We start from the raw sequence: 23,612 nt of genomic DNA, 5'->3' as shown, positions 1-23,612 counted from the left end.
CGTGTATATATCTGGCGCGCCGAGGGCGTGTGCCATGGACGTACCCGTGTGCCGTGTATATATCTGGCGCGCCGAGGGCGTGTGCCATGGACGTACCCGTGTGCCGTGTATATATCTGGCGCGCCGAGGGCGTGTGCCATGCACGTACCCGTGTGCCGTGTATATATCTGGCGCGCCGAGGGCGTGTGCCATGCACGTACCCGTGTGCCGTGTATATATCTGGCGCGCCGAGGGCGTGTGCCATGGACGTACCCGTGTGCCGTGTATATATCTGGCGCGCCGAGGGCGTGTGCCATGGACGTACCCGTGTGCCGTGTATATATCTGGCGCGCCGAGGGCGTGTGCCATGGACGTACCCGTGTGCCGTGTATATATCTGGCGCGCCGAGGGCGTGTGCCATGGACGTACCCGTGTGCCGTGTATATATCTGGCGCGCCGAGGGCGTGTGCCATGGACGTACCCGTGTGCCGTGTATATATCTGGCGCGCCGAGGGCGTGTGCCATGGACGTACCCGTGTGCCGTGTATATATCTGGCGCGCCGAGGGCGTGTGCCATGCACGTACCCGTGTGCCGTGTATATATCTGGCGCGCCGAGGGCGTGTGCCATGCACGTACCCGTGTGCCGTGTATATATCTGGCGCGCCGAGGGCGTGTGCCATGGACGTACCCGTGTGCCGTGTATATATCTGGCGCGCCGAGGGCGTGTGCCATGGACGTACCCGTGTGCCGTGTATATATCTGGCGCGCCGAGGGCGTGTGCCATGCACGTACCCGTGTGCCGTGTATATATCTGGCGTGCCGAGGGCGTGTGCCATGCACGTACCCGTGTGCCGTGTATATATCTGGCGCGCCGAAGGTACGTGCCATGCACGTACCCGTGTGCCGTGTATATATCTGGCGCGCCGAGGGCGTGTGCCATGGACGTACCCGTGTGCCGTGTATATATCTGGCGCGCCGAGGGTGTGTGCCATGCACGTACCCGTGTGCCGTGTATATATCTGGCGCGCCGAGGGCGTGTGCCATGGACGTACCCGTGTGCCGTGTATATATCTGGCGCGCCGAGGGCGTGTGCCATGGACGTACCCGTGTGCCGTGTATATATCTGGCGCGCCGAGGGCGTGTGCCATGGACGTACCCGTGTGCCGTGTATATATCTGGCGTGCCGAGGGCGTGTGCCATGCACGTACCCGTGTGCCGTGTATATATCTGGCGCGCCGAGGGCGTGTGCCATGGACGTACCCGTGTGCCGTGTATATATCTGGCGCGCCGAGGGCGTGTGCCATGGACGTACCCGTGTGGCGTGTATATATCTGGCGTGCCGAGGGCGTGTGCCATGCACGTACCCGTGTGCCGTGTATATATCTGGCGCGCCGAGGGCGTGTGCCATGGACGTACCCGTGTGCCGTGTATATATCTGGCGCGCCGAGGGCGTGTGCCGTACATGGGGGCCTGCTTTAGGAGCAGCTTCATTCCAAACTTTCCAGAGTCACAAAGCCCAGAGGTGCTGCTGGCCGCCGGCGGTAAGGACACAAGGCTCACGGCACAGACACTGGGGGGGGCGGGGTGCCCCCGGGTTGCTTGCTGGGTCTCTGTTCACTGACCATCTTACCTGCGGCTGCCCCTCGCCACGCCAGCGGAGCCAAACACAACGGACACAGAAATGAGCATGTGACTCAAGGGCGGGCGGGGCTGAAAATAACCAAACTAAGGGGCTGGAAGAGCGTTCACGGAGTGGGTCATCGTCTGAGCGACAGGCCCCCCCCCGCCCCCCAGCAGCAGCTGGCGATAGCGGCACGTCACCGCCGTGGACGCGGGGCGGGGGGCGGCTCCCCAACATTCAGACTCGGGTGCGGAGCTGGATCGCCCCTTCCCCCTCCTCACTCGCCCCATGCCGATCTGGCGGGGGGTTCCACTGGTGTCCCCGCGTGGGGAAAGGCGCACGGCCTCCTCCTGGGCTCCCGGCTTCCCACGCCCACGGGGCAGGGGCGTGGGGGGCTCTGGGGTTGAACTGCCCCATCTGCAGTCCAGCTGCCAGAGCCCCCCACTGAAAACCGGGGACTCCTGCTGCCAGGAGCTTTCCCTCTTCCCTTGGGCTCACTCCCCGCACGGCTCCCCTGGCCGGGCCTCGTCCTTCCTGGGCTCCTGCCCCTTCATCCCAGCTCGGGCTCCCCAGGGCAGGGGGCCGCAGCGGCGCCTGTGCCACTGGCTGCGCCTCCCTGGCTCTAAGCTGTGGGCGGGGGAGGCTGCGGGGGATGATGGAGCCAGTCTCACACTGGGGCTGATATCTGGGGTCCCCACCCCCCCGCCCGGGGACCAGGGGACGCAGCATCGGGCTGGGCCCCCGCTCCTCCAGTAAACTCAACAACCTCCTCATGTCCAGGGCAGCCCTTGTGGCCACACCCTGCACTGCAGCCCCTTGCCCCCGGGGCTCCTGCTTCCCGGACTGAGGCCACAGGCCCCTGCCACGGGTGAGCTTACAAAGTGGTGGCCTGCGCAGAGCAAGTGAATCTGAGGTGTGGGCGGAGCTCCCTCGCCCTGGGGGTGTGGCTACTTGGGCTCGCTGTCTCCCTGGAGTGGCTGGCGCCCAGGAGGCAGGCTGCAGCTGAGTCTGTGGCTGCCTCGGAGGCTTGGTCTTCCAGAGCCAAAGGCCAGGACCCGTCGGCGCCTTTTCTAAGCGGCTCCGGCTCTCTGACCGAGCTGGGCCCTCCGGGATCCCGGACGCAGAGCGCCGGCCCTCGCTGGGGGTGCCCCCAACTCCGGAGGGTGGCTTGGGACCAGCACCTGGGTTGATTCCCGGGTCTCCAGCTCCCCCTCACTAAGACCCAGCGAGGCAGGGGCTCCAGGCTGGCTCTGCTTTGCCCCCCGGGAGGGGAAGGGGAGAGCGGAAGGCGAGACCCACCTGCCTGTGGGGCATGTGCTCGCGGCCCTCGCTGGGGGACCTGGACCAGCGCCTGTCTCTGGAGCGGGGCCGGCTGTACTCGTGTCTCTCCTGCGAGTAGCGCTCCTTGTCGGAGGAGGGGTGGTGGTGGCGGTGGCGGTGGTGATGGTGGTGGTGCTTCCGGTCCTTGGGCCGTCCTCGCTCCTGCTCTCGCTCTGTGGGAGGTAGGTCGCCCGACGGTGTGGTCATGCTCAGCTCCGTGCCCAGCCCTGCGGGGGGGGCACAGAGGTTACGATGCTCCTGGGAACCGTTCGCTATCAATCTGAGCGCCTGCGGGCAGGAAACACGCCCGGCCCTGGGCTACCTGGACTCCCGCGCTGCTCAGAGCTATCGCTCAGCAACCCCGGCTTGGGCCTCCGCTCACTGCGGGGTTAACCAGAAGTGACTCCCAGGAAGGCAGTGGGCTGACCCTGGGGCAAGCGGGAGGAGAACCAGCCCACATAAAAAACTGATTTCAACAGCACTGACTTGGATTTGCACCAGTGTAACCGAGATGAGACCCCACGGTGCTCGCTCTGGATTTGCACCAGTGTAACCAAGATGAGACCCCACGGTGCTCGCTCTGGATTTGCACCAGTGTAACAGAGATCAGACCCCACGGTGCTCACTCTGGATTTGCACCAGTGTAACAGAGATCAGACCCCACGGTGCTCACTCTGGATTTGCACCAGTGTAACAGAGATCAGACCCCACGGTGCTCACTCTGGATTTGCACCAGTGTAACAGAGATCAGACCCCACGGTGCTCACTCTGGATTTGCACCAGTGTAACAGAGATCAGACCCCACGGTGCTCACTCTGGATTTGCACCAGTGTAACATAGATCAGACCCTACGGTGCTCACTCTGGATTTGCACCAGTGTAACAGAGATCAGACCCTACGGTGCTCGCTCTGGATTTGCACCAGTGTAACAGAGATCAGACCCCACGGTGCTCACTCTGGATTTGCACCAGTGTAACAGAGATCAGACCCTACGGTGCTCGCTCTGGATTTGCACCAGTGTAACAGAGATCAGACCCCACGGTGCTCGCTCTGGATTTGCACCAGTGTAACAGAGATCAGACCCTACGGTGCTCACTCTGGATTTGCACCAGTGTAACAGAGATCAGACCCTACGGTGCTCACTCTGGATTTGCACCAGTGTAACAGAGATCAGACCCTACGGTGCTCACTCTGGATTTGCACCAGTGTAACAGAGATCACAGACTCTAACCCCAACAAAACAGGTGCGGTTTCCCACCGGGAGAGGTGAGGGGGGGGAGAGGGGCATAGAGCAGGCCAGGCCGTTAGCAAGTCCCCAGGGGACTATTCATAGCGTAGCCCTGGCCTGGGCTGACGTGAAAGTGAAGGGCTGGGGGCCCAGGGGCCGGGACTGGCTGGCTCGGGGGCAGGGAATGAGGCCTCCCCCATTTCACAGCGTACATCCCCAGCTGCTTGAGGGCCCCAGAGGCCGCGTGTGGGCTCGCTGGGCTCCCTCCAGCAGGGGGCAGAGGCAAGAGCAGGGCGGGGCTAGCCCAGGCCCCGCCTCCCCACCTGTGTCCATGTCCGTGTAGCGGCTGAGCGACCTCTCCGAGGCCCGGTGGCTCCGCTCCCTCCGCCGCGGGTGGTGCCGCTGGTTCTCCTCGGGGACCACCCTCTCCAGCGAGTAGTCGTCCAGCCGGATGCCTTTGGCGCGCGAGTGGCCCAGCATGGAGGCCGAGCGCTTCATGGGGCTGGTGTCTGTGATCGTCTGCAAAGGAACCGACAGACCCAGACCCACAGATTTATGGGTGGCCGCGGGGGTGAGGGGGGCAGCCTGCGGGAAGGGGGCGGGGCTGGAGGTACAACAAGAGCCGACTCAGCCTATCCAAAGTGTGCACCTCCCCGGCCTCCCGGGAGCTGAGGAACCACGGAGGCCCCCGAGCTGTGCACGGAGGTGCCTACAGGCCCAGCTCTCCACCCTGGAGCCAGGGCGTTGGGCTGCTCCTTCGCCCAGGGGAGGCCTCTGCTCCTCGCAGGACAGGACCCTACTCCAGGCCCCCGATTTAGCAGTGACAGCCGCCCCCCCAACCCGTCCCAGCCCCAGCCGGGCTCAGCAGGGCACCAGCGGGGGCGTCTCTCGGCTCGATGCACCGGTCTGGTCGCAGCCCCTTCCCGCACGTCCAGCTCCAGGCTCCGTTTCCTCCTCCCGTTGGACACGGCGCGGGGGGGCAGAGCTACTGTGTGCAGACCTGGCGGCCCCCGGTAGCACCGCGTGCCTGGGCCCCCCACCAAAGGCCCCCCCTTGCCCCAGCCCACATTGGTGCCCGGGCTAGAGCCGGATCCAGCCGCTGCCAGAAGGGAGCTAATTCTCCTGGGGCTTTGGGCAGTTTCCTAGCGGAGAGGGGAGGGGGGATAAAAGATCTACCAATGCTGCCAGCAAAGGAGCGGCCTGGGCTTCCCCTCGGAGGTCACTGGTGGGTCAGGGGAGGGCCCCAGCGCCCCACTGTGGTTATCAGCCGAGAGCACAGGGCACCGGGGTGCCCCACCCCTCCCCCCCGCAGCCCTGGTCCTGCTTGTGCCTTCAGGCCACAGACGCGCCCTGGGGACCCGGCCCGGTGCACGTAGCTCCATGGCCACGCCCGGGGCTCTGTGACGGAGCAGAGGACGGTCTCCCACAAGCCAGAGGCTAGACCAGCATCGCCTGGGGAGCAAGGCCCCTGGAACAAGTGAGCCAGCGCCTGGCCGAGGCTCCCTCCCGGGTCAGGCCTGGGGGGGTCCAAAAGCTCTGCTCTGGGGACTCCTTCGGGGGGCTCCGACGGGGCGACCACAGGGGCCGGGGGGGGACCCCACAGCCACGGGGCTCTGGAGGTTTAGGGGCTGCTTGGCTGGGCTCAGGCATGCCCCCACCCCACCCAGTGATGCAGCAAGGGCCCACCCCCAGCCCTGGTCCCCCCTTCTTGTGCTAGCTGTGGGGCTCAGAGAGGGGCCCCTGGCCCTAGGAGCTAGCAGCTCTCAGCTCCGTCCTCTGGGGACCTAGGGCCCTGCCATGCTTCTTTGGGCCCATGGTCTCCGTGACCCCTCTCCCCATGAGGCTATGTGGGGGCCGGGGGAGCGGAGTCTGCAGGGCCCCCGGCACCGTGGCCTGGTGGGGGGGGGGGTTGATCAGTTCTGTAGGGGTGGGCGAGTTTGGATTTTCTGTAGGACGAAGATCTCAAATGACCAGCCAAGAAATCAGCCTGCGCTGCGGGTGGGGCTGTTCTTCCCCACGCACAGGGAGGGGGAAACTGAGGCCCAGGGATGGCAGCAACTCAGCCGAATGCAGCAGTGAGCCTGTGGCGGGGCTGGGAAAGGACCCCAGGAGTTGTGGGGTCAAACAACCCCCCCCCACCTGGAGAGCCTGGGAAACAGGCCACAAAGATGCCACCTGCCACCAAGCGGGAGCCACCTGGTGCCGCTCCGCAGTGAGGTCCCCTGGCCGTGCAGCTGAGGGGCCCGAGGTGGGCAGCATCAGGGTGTGCTGGGGAAAGAGGGCTCGTGGGCTGCTCCCAGGGGACTAGGCGGTCTCCAGTATGGCATGGGGGCTCCATCGCCCCAAGGGGATGGTGAACTGACCTCGACCACAGCCCTCCATGCCCCTCCCCACAGATGGTGCTCCTCCAGGGCACCCAGCAGCAGGATCTACAGGCGGAGTGCCTCCAGGTACACCCAGGAGTCACCATTGCCAGTGGCACCTACAGGCGGAGTGCCTCCAGGTACAGCCAGGAGTCACCGTTGCCAGTGGCACCTACAGGCGGAGTGCCCCCAGGTACACCCAGGAGTCACCGTTGCCAGTGGCACCTACAGGCGGAGTGCCCCCAGGTACAGCCAGGAGACACCGTTACCAGTGGCACCTACAGGCGGAGTGCCTCCAGGTACACCCAGGAGTCACCGTTGCCAGTGGCACCTACAGGCGGAGTGCCTCCAGGTACACCCAGGAGTCACCGTTGCCAGTGGCACCTACAGGCGGAGTGCCTCCAGGACGCCTTTTCATCTGTACCCAGTGACTGGAGCTGGTCAGGTGACAGGCCCCTGCAGCTCAGGGAGAGGATGGGGACGAGCCACATCCTTACAGCAGGGAGCCAAGGCCATGTCCCATCGTACAGCAACCCCAGGGCAAGCTGTTCCCACTGGGGCGGGGCCTCTGGCCACAGCACAGGAAGGAGGATCCCAGCACTGCCTCCTCCCAGCCAGTCCCCGCTGCCCCTCCCCTGGGCACGGCCGCTGCCTGTTTCCCTTCAGAGAAGCTACGGAGCCGCCCCAGGAGGCGTGGTGCACAAGTGCACACAGCAGCCTGGGAGGCTCTTGCCATGCACAATTAAGCCTCGTGAGCACCTCCCCAGAGGAGATCCCGGGGAAACTGAGGCACCGCATGTGAGTAGCACCCAGGAGTCACAAGTTCTTGTTCCCCTGATCTAGGCAAACGCCCCTCCTTCTCCCAGAGAACCCAGGAGTCCTGACTCCCAGCCCTCCCCCTCCCATCACTAAACCCCCTGCCCTCCCAGAGCCAGGACGAGAACCCACTGTCCTGGCTCCCACCCCCGCTCTAACCACTAGACTCCACTCTTCTCGCAGGGCCCCCGGCTCCCAGCCCCTTCTCCTCCGAACACTAGTGTCTGCGCTTTGTGTGTCACGGACCCCGAAGGGAGCCACAAACGCTCTTACTCCCCAGCATTTCCCACCTGCCTTGCACCCCCAGCACGTGCCCCACGGAGCCCCTCGGCCCCGGGCTGGGAGGGCCCAGAGCAGAGGGAAGCATTTCGCACCACAGCGGATTGCTAGAGCTTGGGGCAGGACCCGGCTTTCTGCTGTCTGTACAGCCCCTGACACAGCGCGGCTAGGGGCTTGGAGGCACTACCGTAATACACCCAATACCACAGCCCCAGCACAAAGGCGGTCTGCTCCAGGCCGGGGGCTTGTGGGTGCTACCGTAAAACACCTAATACATAACGGGCAGTGCCTCCCTGGCCCATGGCAGGGGCTCACAGGCAAGCGGGAGAGCCCCTGTGCCACGTGATACTCCAAGGCCAGAGCAGGCCAGGACAAGAGCCCCAACAGGAGGGGGTCCCCCCGGCCCAGCTGTGTCCGTCTGGGGACCCCCTCTCCGCACAGCTGGCCAACGGCTGCCCCGTTAGCTCTGCTGTCTCCAGCATCTGTCCGGGTGAGCCGCGCACTGAGCACTAGGCCGCGCTCTCTTCCAGAGCTGGGAGCAGACCCAGGCTCCGGTGCCTGCCCCTCCAGCCGTTCCACTGGGCTCCCTCCCCCGAGCCCACCAGGCCAAAGGCAGTTTGGGAGAATCCCCCTGGCATGGAGCCCCTGGCCCTAGGCTAAGGCAGGAGGAAAGAGAGGAAGCTGCCCAGGGCCCGGCTCCCAGCAGGACAGCAGCAGAGAGCAGGTGTAGAAAGGCAGGGAGGGAGCCTTCGCCGTCCCTTCCTGGGGGGGGAGGATGGTCCCCAGTAGGGCAGGCTGGCAAGGGAGCCCTCGGGGGGGACAGGGCCAAAGCCAGGGCAGAGGCGGGTAGAGAAGGCGCAATCGACCCCCAGCAGCCTCCTGGGGCGCCGGGGCTGCCTCGGTAGCACCCTTGGCTGCGAGGAGAGGAGCCGCCGGGCAGGGCCTCCAGCAATGGGCGCGGCAGGTCAGACGGAGGAGGATGGAGGTCGGGGGGGGGGGCAGACAGGCTGGGGACAGACACGGGGCGCCTGGGTGCGGAGTGAGCCCCTGCCACGGTACATACACTGAGGTTATTCCCTCGCGGTCGCACTTTCCTCCTCTGCCAGAGCCAGACAAGACGGTGCACACAGAAAGGGAAAGAGAGAGAAGAAAATAAATACAGAGGCGGGGCTGGGAGGGCCGGGAGGACAGGGGGGGGCAGGGAATGGGGGGGGCCTGTTGGTCAGTTTCAGACGGGGGCTTCGTCCGTCTTGCCGCAGCGCCCAAGCCCAGCGGGGGGGATGCAGGGAGCGAGCAGCGGAGGGTGAGAGTAGCACAGCAGGAGGAGCCCCCCAGCCCCCGCTCCTGCGCATGCTGCCGCCCAGCAGACCCCAGCCCCCCGGCCCAGCCCACCTCGGGCTGCTGCTAAACGCTGCAGTGTCCTGGTCCCAGCTAAGGAGCCCCCTGCCCAGGGGCCTGCGCCAAAGCCTCCCCCTCTCCATGGGGACGCTCTGGGACACCCCCCTCCCCCCGCAGCCCTGGCCTAGCCCCTGGGGTGCCAGAGGAAAGCATCCATGCCATGGGGCCGGCCACGTCTGCAGGGGTGGAGGCCCCCTCGGCGGGCACACCGGCCATTAGAGAAAGGGGGGGCAGCAGGAAAAATAAAATCCATCCGGTCCCGGCCCCGATCCACAGTAGTGGCCCCATAGCATTGGCCTTGGGAGACTCCCTTGCCCCCCCCGCCCTGCGTGTCACGCCCCGGGAGCGTGCGCCCAGGCCCCGTTCATCTCCCCACTGCCCAGGGGCGGATGTGTCCAGGCCCCACTGCTAACAACCCCGTTCTGGGCAGAGCGGGGAGCGACGTGGCCCCTGCTTGTCCCAGAGGCGGCAGAGAGGTGAAGGGATTTGCCCAAGGTCACATAATGAGTCAGTGGCAGAGACAGGAAACCTGCCCAGGACCCTCCCCCCCCGTGAGCTAACCACTCGACTTCACTCCCCTCTCAGAGCTGGGAACTCACTCTGGACTCCCAGCTCCCTCTGCTCTAGCCAGAAGGCCTGAGGCGGAGGGGACACGAATCAGACCAGGGTCTGCCGGGGGACAAGCTGGGAATCAGGCCTCCTGGTCCTGTCTGAGGAGCATCTCCCGGCTGCGCATGGTCCGGCTGCCCCCCGCACTGCGCCCCCCACTCTCCTAGCAGGGGAGCCATGGGGACAGGGCCCTGGGGACAGCTGGGGGGCAAAGGGGGGACCCACGATGCCTCCTGGGGAACAGTGCAGCCTTTAGCAGGGGTCGGTCTCCCGCCCTGGCCCACGGCCGCCACTCGCCACCAAGCAGCCGAGAAGCTCATGCAGAAAGGAAATGAAAGCGCGAGTCAGTCCCTCTGCCAGGCCCTGCTCCACGCCCGGGGGTCTGGGCCCTTCTCCTGGCTCGCCCGACCCCACCTCAGCCTGGCCACTGGGCACCCTGGAACTCCACAGCCACCCAGCCCACCCAGGCCCTGCCGGCTGATCCCCGAAGGGAAGGCCCGATCTGGGACTCGATCGCTCCCAGCTGGGCGGAAACACCGGCCGTGGCAGGGCTCCGGCGTGGACTGGGCCACGGCCCCCTCCCGTTCCAGGGGCAAGTGGGAGGCAAACTCTTCCGGCGACCGGCGAAGGGAGATTCCGTCTCGGCCTTGCTGCGTGTCCTTGCCCGTCTCCCGCCCCCGTGCCCCCACCTCTGTGGTAGACCAGTGCTGAATGCCCCCCTTGCTGGGGTGCTAAGAACGGTGCCTCGCCCCCCTCCGCAGCACAGGGTGACGCCACTGGGAAGGAGCCCAGCGTGGCCGAGGGCACGGCACCCTGGGGCCAGGCGGGGGGGTCGGTTGCTCTGACGCATGCTTCATGCCATCATGGGAAGCTCATGTGAGAAGCTCGATGGACCCAGCGGTGGCACATGGGCGGCGCTCGGATGACTGCGGCTGAGTTTGCGTCGGTGGAGGGAGAGGGCGAGTCACATGTGAGCCAGGGCAGGCCGGGCAGGCTGGAACTGAGGGGAATCCCATCCAGCCGCTTCCAAGCCACTGATCATGTGGGCCCCGCAACGGGGCAGGTCAGCCCATCCCCCTGTTCCGGACATGGGGAAACCGAGGAACAGCCGGGGGGGCACCCTGCCCAGGTCCCGCGGAGCGGGGAGGAGAACCCAGGCGTCCCGCCGCCCAGCCTTCTGCTCCGACCCATCGCCACGGAGCGAGGCCGGAGCGCGGGGCTCAGAAAAACCTCGTGCTTCGTCCGCTAGATCACAGCGCCCTTAACAGCCCATGTCCCCGAGAGCAGCTCGGGACTCCGGCCCTGGGCGCCTCCGTTCGGCGGCCACTCGCCAGGAAGAATTTGGCATTTTTACAAGATTCCTTTTTTTTTTGGCCTTCACTCTTCCATCTTGCCTGGGAGAAACGGCTCCCTCCCCCCTCATCTCCCTCCGCCTCCCTCCTCCAACAGTCTGCCCTCGGGGGCCGCCTGGGGGGCTCGAACCCTCCTGCTGTTAGCAAGCTCCGGTTACTGATACAAAGTGAGACAATGACTCTTACGGCTCCTCCACATTGGGGGGGGGGGGGGGAGTAGGAATCCACCATGGCAGGGCTACCGTGTGGCTGTCCCAGCGAGAAACGAGGACGCCGTGGTAACCGGGAGGGCAGGGCCACGGAAACCCAGCGCGTGGCTTTGATCTCACAGTTCTGGAAACCAGGAGATGTGGGGCTGGAGATGCTGTTGTCGTGGATACGGGGGTTACCACGGGCTTGCACCCTGAGAGGCAGCGCAGAATCTGGCTTTTCCCAAAGGATGGGCCAGTTTTGCCCTGTGAGGAAATGCAGCCACCTCTGGGGGGCGCCGCAGCCGCCGCTTAGTGCGGAGCGACGCAGCACCAGAGCGTACGGAAAGCCAGGAGGAAAGAATGCGGCATCCTGCTGGGGTCCCAGGAGGGATTTAGCAAAGCAGCGGAGATTGAACTTCCCCGTGAGGTCTCCCAAGGGGCACCGGGGCGCACCCCAGCTGAGCGAGTGACTTGCCATCGCCCCTCGGCACTGGGCAGCTGGAGAGAACGAAAGCAAACGTGCAACGTCACTTTTCCTGAGCTGCTGCTGGGAGGCGATTTCCCTCATCTCAGCCCGTGGGGAGATGGACGCTGGGCCCAGGTGCGGCCCGTCCGCACGACGCGAATGACGCCGGAAAACTGGGAAAGGGGCAGGGGAGAGTCACTAAACCAACGCGAGGGCTGCACAAAGCTCCTGGCCGGGCAGACGGAAGGGACGTCGCTACAAGCACATTGCGGGGGCTGATTTCTGGGCCTGGGATGAGGATCCAGGGCTCTGAGGGGCCCTTTACTCGAGCAGCGAGAGGCAGAGGAGCGGCCCTTGGCTGGAAGATAAAGCAGCTCCCAAGGGAAGTACAAAAGCGGGAGGCCTTTCTGGAAGTCACTGCTACGCTGATAGGCGCCAGCAGCTGAGTCTGTGCTTGGAAGGCAGTCACAGGCCTGGCAAGCGGGCTGGAGAGCATCACGAGAACAAAGGAACAGCCAGACTGGGTCAGGCCAAAAGCCCATCTCGCCCAATGTCCTGACCAGGGCCGGCTCGAGCCATTCCTGCGCCCCAGGCAGCGGGTGCACGACGCATGCGCGGCTCTGCCCCTAGGCGCACGGCGCGTGCGCGGGCCCGCCCCCGGCACGCTGCGCACCTTACAGCTGCCATTGGGCACGCGGCGCCTGTTGGCAGCTCTAAGGGGCACCACGGGGCCCCCGGTCCTGGGCGCATGGCGCCTGACGGCAGCTCTAAGGGGCACCACGGGGCCCCCGGTCCCGGGCGCATGGCGCCTGACGGCAGCTCTAAGGGGCACTGCGCGGCCCCCGGTCCTGGGCGCATGGCACCTGACGGCAGCTCTAAGGGGCACCGCGCGGCCCCCAGTCCCGGGCACACGGCACCTGACGGCAGCTCTAAGGGGCACCACGGGGCCCCCGGTCCTGGGCGCATGGCGCCTGACGGCAGCTCTAAGGGGCGTCATGCGGCCCCCGGTCCTGGGCGCATGGCGCCTGATGGCAGCTCTAAGGGGCACCGTGCGGCCCCCGGTCCCGGGTGCATGGCGCCTGACGGCAGCTCTAAGGGGCACCGCGCGGCCATAGGTTGGCGCCCCAGGCAGCTGCCCAGCTAGCCCCCCTCTTAATGCAGCCCTGGTCCTGACTGCCGACAGTGGCCAATGCAGCCTCCAGAGGGACAGAACAAAACAGGGAATCAAGTGATCCCTCCCCTGTCGTCTGTTTCCAGCCTCTGACACTCAGGGTACGTCTAGACTACATGGCTCCGTCGACGGAGCCATGTAGATTTGTTGTTTTGGCAAAGGCAAACGAAGCCGCGATTTAAATGATCGCGGCTTCATTTACATTTACATGGCTGCCGCGCTGATCAGCTGTTTGTCCGCTCAGCGCGCTAGTCTGGACGCTCCCCTGTCGACATCAAAGCCCTTTGTCGGCAGCCCCGGTAAACCTCATCCCGCGAGGAATAACGGGGCTGCCGACAAAGGGCTTTGATGTCGGCAGGGGAGCGTCCAGACTAGCGCACGGAGCGGACAAACAGCTGATCAGCGCGGCAGCCATGTAAATGTAAATGAAGCCGCAATCATTTAAATCGCGGCTTCATTTGACTTTGCCTATGTGTCTAATCTACATGCCTCTGCCGACAGAGGCGTGTAGTCTAGACACAGCCACAGAGGCCAGGAACCCCATTCCTACCCAGCCTGGCTGATAGCCATTGATGGACCTAACCACCATGAATGTATCTGGCTCTGTTTTGAACCCTGTTAAAGTCCTGGTCTTCACAACTTCCTCTGGCGAGGAGTTCCACAGGTTGACCACGCACTGAGTGAAGAAAAACTTCCTTGGTTTGTTTTAAACCTGCTACCTGTTCATTTCATTTGGTGACCCCTAGTTCTTATGTTATGGGAACAAGTCAATAACTTTTCCGTATTCACTTTTTCCATACCAGTCATGATTGTACTGATCTCTATCCTATCCCCTTAGTCTCCTCTTTTCTAAGCTGAAAAGTCCCAGTCTTTTTCATCTCTCTTCATATGGGTCCCATTCCAAACACCTAATCAGTTTTTAAATGGACACAAATAAGATATTAGGAATATCTGATTAATGGACATAAATCAGTTAATAAATGGACACAAATCAGATATCAGGAATGGCAACACACACAAACCTGTAGGAGAACAGTTCAATCTCCCTGGACACACAGTAGCAGATCTAAAGGGAGCATCCTGCAGCAAAAAAACTTCAAGACCAGACTTCAAAGAGAAACTGCTGAGTTACAATCCATCTGCAAATTTGACACCATCAGTTTAGGATTAAACAAAGACTGTGAATGGCTCGCCAAGTACAAAAGCAGTTTCTCCTCTCTGGGTGTTCACACCTCTGCATCAGCTGCTAGAAGTGGGCCTCACCCTCCCTGACTGAATTAACCTCATTATCTCTAGCCTGTATATTTATACCTGCCTCTGGAATTTCCACTACATGCATCTGACGAAGGGGGTCTTTGCCCATGAAAGCTTATGCACCAATACATCTGTTAGTCTTTGTTGGTCTTTTCTGAACCTTTTCCAACGCCAATATATCTTTTTTGAGATGAAGCAACCACGTCTGTACATGGTGGGCGTCCCATGGTTTTCTAGAGAGGCAATAAGAGATTCTCCATCTTATTCTCTGTCCCTTTTTAAGTGACTCCTAACATTCTATTTGCTTTTTTTGATGCCTCTGCACATTGAGTGGGTGTTTCCAGAGAACTCTCCACAGTGACTCCAAGATCTCTCTCGAGTAGTTGTAGCAAAATTGGTCCCCATCATACTGTATGGAGAGCTGGGATTCTTTTTTCCAATGTGCATTCCTTTACATGTATCAACATTAAATTTCATTTGCCGTTTTGTTGCCCAATCACGTAGTTTGGCGAGATCTTTTGGAGGCTCTTCACACTCTGCTTTGGTCTTAACTATCTTGAGCACTTTGGTATCATCTGCCAGTTTTCCACCTCACGGTTCACCCCTTTCTCCAGATCAGTTATAAACATGTTAAATAGGATCGGTCCCAGGACGGAGCCCCGGGGGACCCCACTAATGAAAACTGACCATTTATTCCTACTCCCCTATCCCAAAAGTGTCCCCAGTTCCTAATAAATCCAACCCCCTCCTCTCTACACCATCGTCTCATCCCCGCATTGAGACTCAAGCTCTGCCTCCTACCCGGCCCTGCACGTGGAACTGGGAGTATTTCAGAGAACGCCACCATAGAGGTCCTGGATTTCAGTCTCCTAGCAGCCTAGACTTGTCCTCTAGAACCTCTCTCCTACCCTTCCCTCTGTCATTGGTACCTACGTGGCCCACGACCACCGGCTCCGCCCCAGCACGGCACATACGTCTACCCAGTTGTCTGGAGAGATCCGCAGCCTTCGCAGCAGGAAGGCAAATCACCATGCGGTTCTCCTGGTCATCGCACACCCAGCTGTCTGTTTCTCGTGATCAAATCCCCCATTACTAACCCCTGCCTTTTCCTAACGGCTGGAGTTCCCTCCCCTGGAGAGCTGGCCTCGGTGCGAGAGGAGGCCACGACATCCTCTGGAAGGAGGGTCCCAACTACGGGACGGTTTCCTGCTGCTCCAGTTGCCTGTTCTCCTTCCCTGAGCCCTTCACCCACCTCAAGAGCAGAGGGGCTGTCTGACCGGAGGTGTCCCGGAAAACCTCCTCTAGGTACCTCCCTTAGCTCCTCCAGTTAAGCCCCCTGGCTCCAAAGCCCGTCCGTGTCTCTGAGGGCCAGGAGCTCCTCGCCCCGAATGTGCACGTGCGCCCCCGCCCACAGACATGCTACACTGGTTGCAATAAACAGGACCCCCTGCGCTGCTGCTGGGCTGCTGCCTGCATCCTCTCCTGCAGGGAATTAGGTGGTTGCCGCGTTTTATTTAAATCAGGCAGCTTTGGGTTTAGTTTAGTTGAAAAGTTTTCAAGAATGGACCCCGCCCCACCCCCCCAAGCTCCTCCCTCTGGCGCCAGGGAAGGAGCAATTCAGCCCCTGAGATGCGGGCAAGGCAGGGACTGCCCAAGGCAGGTCAGAGCTGCCCCGTGTGGGCCGAGTTCTCTGCCGGCTTGCAACCCGGGAGCGGCCCTGCCTTCCCAGCACGGTGTGAGCATCCCTGCTGGGCAGCTTGACCCGGATGAGCGTCCCCCCACGCTGCTTTCGCACAGGCAGCGGGGGAGGGATCCGCTGGTTGTGTCGGCCAAGGGGCTGTGGGTTCGAACTCACAACCCCAGCCAAGCCAGCGAGCCTGCACTGAAAGCGGCGCCGCACCCAGGCCAGAGGCGCCTCTGTGCAGGTGGAAGGAGGGTTTGGGCCGAGAACCAGGCGAGCCAGGCAGGGGAGACAAAGCCAGAGGCGGGAAGCTGGAAGCAGCGAAGGGGAGAGAGCGATCCGGCTGCAGGGGCAGATTCCCGAACAAGGAATCCGCCTGCCGAGGGCCAGGGAACCGGACTTGGTGTGCGTCCGTTTTGGAACTAAAACCGGCTCAGCCTCCACTCTGCCTCAGTGTCTCCTCTGAGCGGCGGCGGCACCAGGATTACGGGCTGCGGCACGGGCCAGCTCAGCACACGGGCCTGGGCTCAAGGCCCCTCCGTGACGGGCTCTTCTGGCCTGACGCTCCGGGACTCGGCCCCCTCCAAAGTGTCTCCCCGCAAGGAATTGACTCACTTTGTATCAGTCCGGGAGCGATGCCCGAGAACGAGAAATTCCCCGTTTGCTGCGGATGAGCCGGGCTCCCAGCGGGGGCGGGGGAGCGTCTGGCAGCAGAATCCCTCGCTGGTTCCAAAAAAAAGCCCCTCACCTGGTTTTCAGCCGGGAGTCGCGGCATGGAGGCGGCCCGGCCGTGCCCTTCCATGGGGAGGTAATGGTCACTGTCTGAGTAGCCGTCCTTCCCCATCTCTCTCATCTCCACAGCCTGCAGAGGGCAAGGCAGAAAGAGGACCAGCTGGTAAAGAAGCGTCACCCCCCTTTTACCACTGGGGAAACTGAGGCACGGAGCAGGGCAGGGACTTGTCAAAAGTCCTTCACAACAAATCAGGTGCCCCCCGGGAACAGAACCCAGCAGTCCCGCCTCCCATCCGCCCCCACTCCAGCCCCCTCCCCTCTCAGACTGGGGAACATAAACCCCTTGGTGGGAATCCGTCTCTCTCATTAGGCCCGGAGAGCCGCTCAGCTGGGGGACCAGCCAGCTCCCAGTGACCCTCCCCGGGTAACCCAGCCCCCGGGCTCAGACTAAGGATGTTAAGGACCAGTCGACCCCCCACAGATAGAGGCGGCAAAGGAGGGGAGAGGGTCCTTCAGTGTGGCAGCGCCTCTCGGAGCCCAGGGTCCCCAGCTGATCCCCATTTCCAATTGGCAGCGGGTCAGCAGGACTTCCCTCTGGCCTTCCGCATCCGCCTTTGAAATGTGCAGGAGCCCAGCAGGAAATTCCATGGACTACTCGCCTAGTCGATTAACGGCTAGTTACATCCTTAGCTCAGACCCGCCCCTGCGGCTGAACAGAACAGTGGGAGTGGAGGGGACAGGCACAGGGAGAGACAGAGACGGGTGTGTCCGGAGATGGGGGGACGGGGCTAGATAGACAGACACAGAGAGACAAAGGGGTGCGTATAGACAGAGACACATAGACAGAGACAGACAGGTGTCTATGGAGATATACAGACAGACGGACGGATGGGGATGGACGTGGATGGGGACAGTCAAATGGACATATGAATGTGCATGGGGATGGACAGACAGACAGACAGATAGATGGATGTGAACGGGGACAGATAAATGTGTATGGGATAGACAGAGACGGATGGATGGACGTATATGGGAACAGACAGAGATGGACGGACGGACGTGTATGGGGACAGAGACAGACGGATGGATGGACGGACGTGTATGGGGACAGAGACAGATGGACGTGTATGGGGACAGAGACAGACGGATGGACAGATGTGTATGGGGACAGACAGACGGATGGAAGTGTATCTGGACAGAGACAGACAGACGGATGGACGGACGTGTATGAGGACTGAGACAGATGGACAGATGGACGGACGTGTATGGGGACAGACAGACAGATGGATGGACGTGTATGGGGACAGAGACAGATGGATGGACAGATGTGTATGGGGACAGACAGACGTGTATGGGGACAGACAGACAGACGGACGGACGGACGTGTACGGGGACAGAGACAGATGGACAGATGGACGTGTATGGGGACAGAGACAGACGTGTATGGGGACAGACAGACGGATGGAAGTGTATATGGACAGAGACAGACAGACAGACGGATGGACGTGTATGAGGACCGAGACAGACGGACGGATGGATGCACGTGTACAGGGACAGACAGACAATGTGCGCATGGAGACTGATCACTCCCTCACCTGGGAATTGGGACGGCTGTTGGGCATGTCGTCGGGGCGGCCTCGCTCTGGGCTCCAGGTGCCCGTCTTCTGGAACATCTCCTGCGCCCGCTGGGTGACCCAGGACTGGCTCTCCTTCATGCCCCCCTCCGGCGCACTCCTGCGGGGCAGACAGGACGTCAGGCCCCGCCTCCGCACGGAGCAGAGCAGGCAGCACCTCTGCCATTAGCACCCCGCCTTCCCTGGCGGCTGAAAGCTGTTCCAGGCCTGGGCTCTCACCGGGAGGACGGGGACCCCAGCCCCTGCCTCTCCCAGCAGGGTGCTGCGGGGAGCGGGGCAGGACAAGCACTTACAGGCCACCCCCTTGGTCCAGCTGGGAGGACGGGAGAGCGTTCTGTCCCAGGACCCCCTCTTGGGTGGGGGACGGCGGCTCCATCCGCTGGAACATGAGCGGCGTTCGATTCTGCAGGGGACACAGGAGGGATCAGATCTGCTCACGGGAAGGAAACGGAGCTGGAAGGAGGCCCCCAAGCCAAGCCGGGCATGGCCCCTTCTTTCTCGCTGACTGGGAAGCTGGGCTCAGACCCACAGCTGGGGGGACTCAGGCTGCTCTACCCAACCTGCTTCCAGGAGATGAGTCTGCCTGAGCTGCCCTGGGGAGGGGAAACTGAGGCACAGAAGGGGGCTTGCCCAAGTGAGTCAGTGCCAGAGCCAGGAATCAAACCCAGGGACGTACCTGCTCCTCTCTCATGGCCTGGAGCTTCTTGGCCTTGCTCTGCCGGTAGTACTCCATGATCATCATGGCAGCATAGATCTTCCCCACCGTCAGATCCGTCGCTGGGGGAGGCAGAGGGCAGGGTGTTAGCAGCAGCCCCCCGCCCCGGTCTGGCTGGGTCGCCTCCAGAGAGCCGCGGCAGCCCGGCTCCACCCAGGAGTTCAGCCATCTCAGGCTCCGGTCCCCAAAGCCGAGCGCCCCTCTGATGGTGGGGGGAGGGGGCTTGGACTCTGGGCCCGCTCAGATCTTGGCCCTGGGCACCGCAAGGAGCAGAGGTGCCACGGAGCCAAGGGGCTGGCAGATCCCGCAGGGCGGATGGATGGACAGACGGACTTCTGTGCTGAGAGGCTGGGCGTCCCCAGGGCTCCCCTTGCCAGAAGGCTCCTGGAAAGTCCTGAGGCTCTAACCACTAGGCCCCTCCCCCCCCCCACACCCCAGGGTAGAGCACAGGAGTCCCAATGCCCAGCCCCCCAAAGCACAGAATGAGCCAGCGCCAGCAGCAGCGGTGCCCAGTGACCAGGCCAATGGGGTGTGGGGGATGGTGTCGGGGCCCAGGGCCGGGCCAATGGGGTGTGGGGGATGGTGTCGGGGCCCAGGGCCAGGCCAATGGGGTGTGGGGGATGCTGTCGGGGCCCGGGACCCAGGGCCGGGCCCATCCCAGGCAGGCTCCCACCCAGGCTGCTGGGCTCTCACATTTGTGAGGGGTGACGAGCAGATCCAGGTTCTTGTGGGAGAGGTTGGGCCAGATGGCCATCATCTCCTTCCGCAGCTCCGCGTCCATCTGCTGCTTGTCTGCTCCTCCTGTAAGGCACCAGCCGGGGCCAGGTCAGCAGCTGGGCACCGGACCCAACTGACCCCCAGGCAGTCGCCAGCAGCCCCCCAGCCAGAGCCCCTGCCCTGTAGCGCCCCCTGCTGCGAGATGCTGGGAACTCCCTGCCCCAGCCAGAGCCCCTGCCCTGCAGCGCCCCCTGCTGCGAGATGCTGGGAACTCCCTGCCCCAGCCAGAGCCCCTGCCCTGCAGCGCCCCCTGCTGCGAGATGCTGGGAACTCCCTGCCCCAGCCAGAGCCCCTGCCCTGCAGCGCCCCCTGCTGCGAGATGCTGGGAACTCCCTGCCCCAGCCAGAGCCCCTGCCCTGCAGCGCCCCCTGCTGCGAGATGCTGGGAACTCCCTGCCCCAGCCAGAGCCCCTGCCCTGCAGCGCCCCCTGCTGCGAGTTGCTGGGAACTCCCTGCCCCAGCCAGAGCCCCTGCCCTTGAGCGCCCCCTGCTGTGAGATGCTGGGAACTCCCTGCCCCAGACAGAGCTCCTGCCCCCTCCTGCAGCGCCCCCTGCTGGGAGATGCTGGGAACTCCCTGCCCCAGCCAGAGCCCCTGCCCTGCAGCGCCCCCTGCTGTGAGATGCTGGGAACTCCCTGCCCCAGACAGAGCTCCTGCCCTGCAGCGCCCTCTGCTGTGAGATGCTGGGAACTCCCTGCCCCAGACAGAGCTCCTGCCCCCTCCTGCAGCGCCCCCTGCTGGGAGATGCTGGGAACTCCCTGCCCCAGCCAGAGCCCCTGCCCTGCAGCGCCCCCTGCTGTGAGATGCTGGGAACTCCCTGCCCCAGACAGAGCTCCTGCCCTGCAGCGCCCTCTGCTGTGAGATGCTGGGAACTCCCTGCCCCAGCCAGAGCCCCTGCCCTGCAGCGCCCCCTGCTGCGAGTTGCTGGGAACTCCCTGCCTCAGCCAGAGCCCCTGCCCTTGAGCGCCCCCTGCTGTGAGATGCTGGGAACTCCCTGCCCCAGACAGAGCTCCTGCCCCCTCCTGCAGCGCCCCCTGCTGGGAGATGCTGGGAACTCCCTGCCCCAGCCAGAGCCCCTGCCCTGCAGCGCCCCCTGCTGTGAGATGCTGGGAACTCCCTGCCCCAGACAGAGCTCCTGCCCTGCAGCGCCCTCTGCTGTGAGATGCTGGGAACTCCCTGCCCCAGACAGAGCTCCTGCCCCCTCCTGCAGCGCCCCCTGCTGGGAGATGCTGGGAACTCCCTGCCCCCAGCCAGAGCCCCTGCCCTGCAGCGCCCCCTGCTGCGAGATGCTGGGAACTCCCTGCCCCCAGCCAGAGCCCCTGCCCCCTCCTGCAGCGCCCTCTGCTGTGAGATGCTGGGAACTCCCTGCCTCCAGCCAGAGCTCCTGCCCCCTCCTGCAGCGCCCCCTGCTGCGAGATGCTGGGAACTCCCTGCCCCCAGCCAGAGCTCCTGCCCTGCAGCGCCCCCTGCTGCAAGATGCTGGGAACTCCCCCAGCCAGAGCTCCTGCCTCCCCTGCAGCGCCCCCTGCTGGGACAGAGCCAGGCTGGAGAAGTTGTGGATTTCCTCTGTAAGGTGGGGCCCAGAGCAGCCCCCTGCTGGTCAGACCCCACCCTGCCCACAGGAGTCAACTCCCCAGGCGCCAGAGCCAGCCACTCGCCTTTGGCGATCTTGATGTCCAGCGCCGTCCTGATCAGCGCCATGAGGGTGGAGTTGAAGTGCACGGTGTTGTCGTCAGCCACAGGCAGGTCCATGCGGAGCAGCCTCTGTGGAGAGGCAGACGTGTGTCACCCTGGCAGCCCCCCCGCCCTGGGCCGGTGCGAGTGTCAAACCAGTGGAGCCCTGGGGAGAACTCTGAGGTGTCGCCGGGTTCAGTGCTCAGGGATCCCCAACTCCTGCTGACCAACACCCGCCCCTGGGCGCCCAGTGCCAATGAACAGGCACCGGCTTCACATCTGCCTGCCGTGGCCTCTGCCTGCCCCGCTCTCACCACATGCTGCTGGCTTTTGGGAATGGACCCAGAACTGCCCCCTTTTAGAGACGGGCAAACAGATGTCACTGATGCCTGCTGAGTGGCAGAACTGGGAACAGGCCCCGGTAGGCCTGGCTCTACAGGCTGCTTTAACCGCTGTTCCAGTCTCATCCCAGAGCCAAGATGAGAACCCGAGGAAACCTGACTCCCAGCTCTGCCCACTAGACCACACTCCCTAGCAAAGCCAGGAATAGAACCCAGGAGCCCTGACTGCTAGCGCTGGTCTCTAACCACTAGCCCCCTCTCCCTTCCAACAGCTGGGCTGAGAAGCCAGCAGCCCTGCTCCGACCCCAAGGCCCCACCTCTCCTGGTTGGACTGCCCCCCTCCACCCCCAGAGTTCTTTCCAAAGGGCTTGCTGACTTTTTGGAGAAACATAAAATTGAGAGAAAGAAATCGACAGACAAGAAAGAAACACAAAGGCCATGTTGCAAGGCAGCGGCGTCCGCAAAGGAAAACGGGGGTGCTCACTGCCCGGGGTGCAGGCGGTCCCATCCAGCACAGGGCTCATGCAGCGGGCATGCAGCATGCAGCAGAAAGCATGCCCAGAGAACACATGGAGACTCAGTCACAGCTCCGGTCTAGACTGCTCTGGCGGGAGCGGCCCGCAGGCGGCGTCCTCCCGGTGCAAAGGGAAGGGATGAAACAGATCAACAGAAACTCGGCATTCCTCAGCGCTCAGGCTGTCGGGCAACAAGATGCTCAGGGTTGGCTTGGACAGGGGCCAACCAGTTAGTGCATTAGCTAAGATCAGGCTGTGGACCATGTGGTGACAGGGTCGGGGGTCTCTTCTGGTCTCTACTGGGAAGTAACTGACGAAGGTGGGGGAGGGACAGCAAAACAAGAAGGGAAAAAGACGGGGTGGGGTGGGGTGGGGTGGTAAGACAGACAAGCAGGATGGAGAGAAAATCAGCATGAAGATGCCCTGGAGCGTGGTGTCCAGAAAACGGGGCTCTGCAGAGACTGGCATGAGGCCAGAGGGGGGAAGCTGTTTCAGGGGTTCACTAGTGAGGGAGGCCTGGCTCCACATCCGTCCTCCCGGCTCACAACACTTGCACTCGTGCCGTTTCCAACCTGCCAGCAATCGGGCACCCCACAGTCCAGGCAACAGTGTTACATGGGCCCAGTGGCGGCTCTGGGGTTCGAGTCCCGGGACGATTGCCAAGATTCAAATATTCCTTGTGCTGGGTCCCAACCGGACCCCCCAGTACAGCAGAAACCAGGACCCCATGTGATTATCCAGACAGCCACATTCCGGCCAGGTCAGTGCAGCTGGACCACGTGGGTTCTTGCCCTCGGATGCTGATGCCCAGATCAATCTGTTAGTCTGGTGACACCGGATTCCCCGTTGTTTTTGCTCAAACAGAGTAACCCAGCCACCCCTCTGAGACTGGTCATGTTAGGACAGGTGGCCGGGCTGTCCCAGAATGCCCTGGCGCATACACGATTCTGCAGCCAGGGAGACGTGGACAGTCCAGACCGTGGTATGCAGTAACTTCATTGAATGAGTCTGCGGGCAACACGGTGCTCCCATCAGAGCAGACCCCAGCCCCGGCAGGACTGGCCCATAACGGTTCTCTTGAGGTCGAAGGGACCGGGCTGGGTTTTCCAATGGAGCCGCCTGGTTCCCAGCTCCGTGCGCTGAGGAGGGCCTCAGAGCGAGGGTGGCGGGAATGCAGCCAGGCGCACTCGCTCTGCAGGGGCCACCAATGCAGCGGTTTTCTGGACAGCAGCTGGCATGGAGGAATGAGCCGAGGGAGAAAGTGGAGAATGGGGGGAGGCGTGGCAAAGACTCGATGGGTATGAGAGACTCCAGTGGACTGAGCGGAGAGCCCAGTGGGGTCTGGACAGAGCGAGAGGAGCGAGAACAGATGGGCAGACTGAGGAGTAAGGACATGGTGCAAACCTATTGCAGCTGCTGTTTGAAGAGCTCTGTACAATGGGGAAACTGAGGCACAGAGAGGGGGCACAACTTGCCTGTGGAACAAATGGCAGAGCT

At 63.0% G+C, this 23,612-nt stretch overlaps 1 protein-coding gene across 1 annotated transcript in view; it reads right to left on the bottom strand.

Moving 5' to 3' along the window:
- Window positions 1–23,612, bottom strand: part of CACNA1A (calcium voltage-gated channel subunit alpha1 A) — a 252,419-nt gene that overhangs the window by 11,231 nt on the left and 217,576 nt on the right. Inside the window, exons 42-50 of the mRNA XM_089774768.1 lie at window positions 21,244–21,349; window positions 19,504–19,611; window positions 18,772–18,872; window positions 18,389–18,498; window positions 18,057–18,195; window positions 16,478–16,591; window positions 8,671–8,706; window positions 4,473–4,668; window positions 2,901–3,148 (exon numbers count right to left, since the gene is read on the bottom strand). Coding sequence (XP_089630894.1) covers window positions 2,901–3,148; window positions 4,473–4,668; window positions 8,671–8,706; window positions 16,478–16,591; window positions 18,057–18,195; window positions 18,389–18,498; window positions 18,772–18,872; window positions 19,504–19,611; window positions 21,244–21,349 — 1,158 coding nt within the window. The remainder of the gene's footprint in view (window positions 1–2,900; window positions 3,149–4,472; window positions 4,669–8,670; window positions 8,707–16,477; window positions 16,592–18,056; window positions 18,196–18,388; window positions 18,499–18,771; window positions 18,873–19,503; window positions 19,612–21,243; window positions 21,350–23,612) is intronic.

The sequence above is a fragment of the Pelodiscus sinensis genome, chromosome 31 (assembly GCF_052426305.1).
Source record: "Pelodiscus sinensis isolate ZL-2025 chromosome 31, ASM5242630v1, whole genome shotgun sequence".
Taxonomy (NCBI): domain Eukaryota; kingdom Metazoa; phylum Chordata; order Testudines; family Trionychidae; genus Pelodiscus; species Pelodiscus sinensis.
The sequence above is the reverse complement of the archived record's forward strand: the minus strand, read 5'-3'. Positions and strand labels throughout refer to the sequence as shown.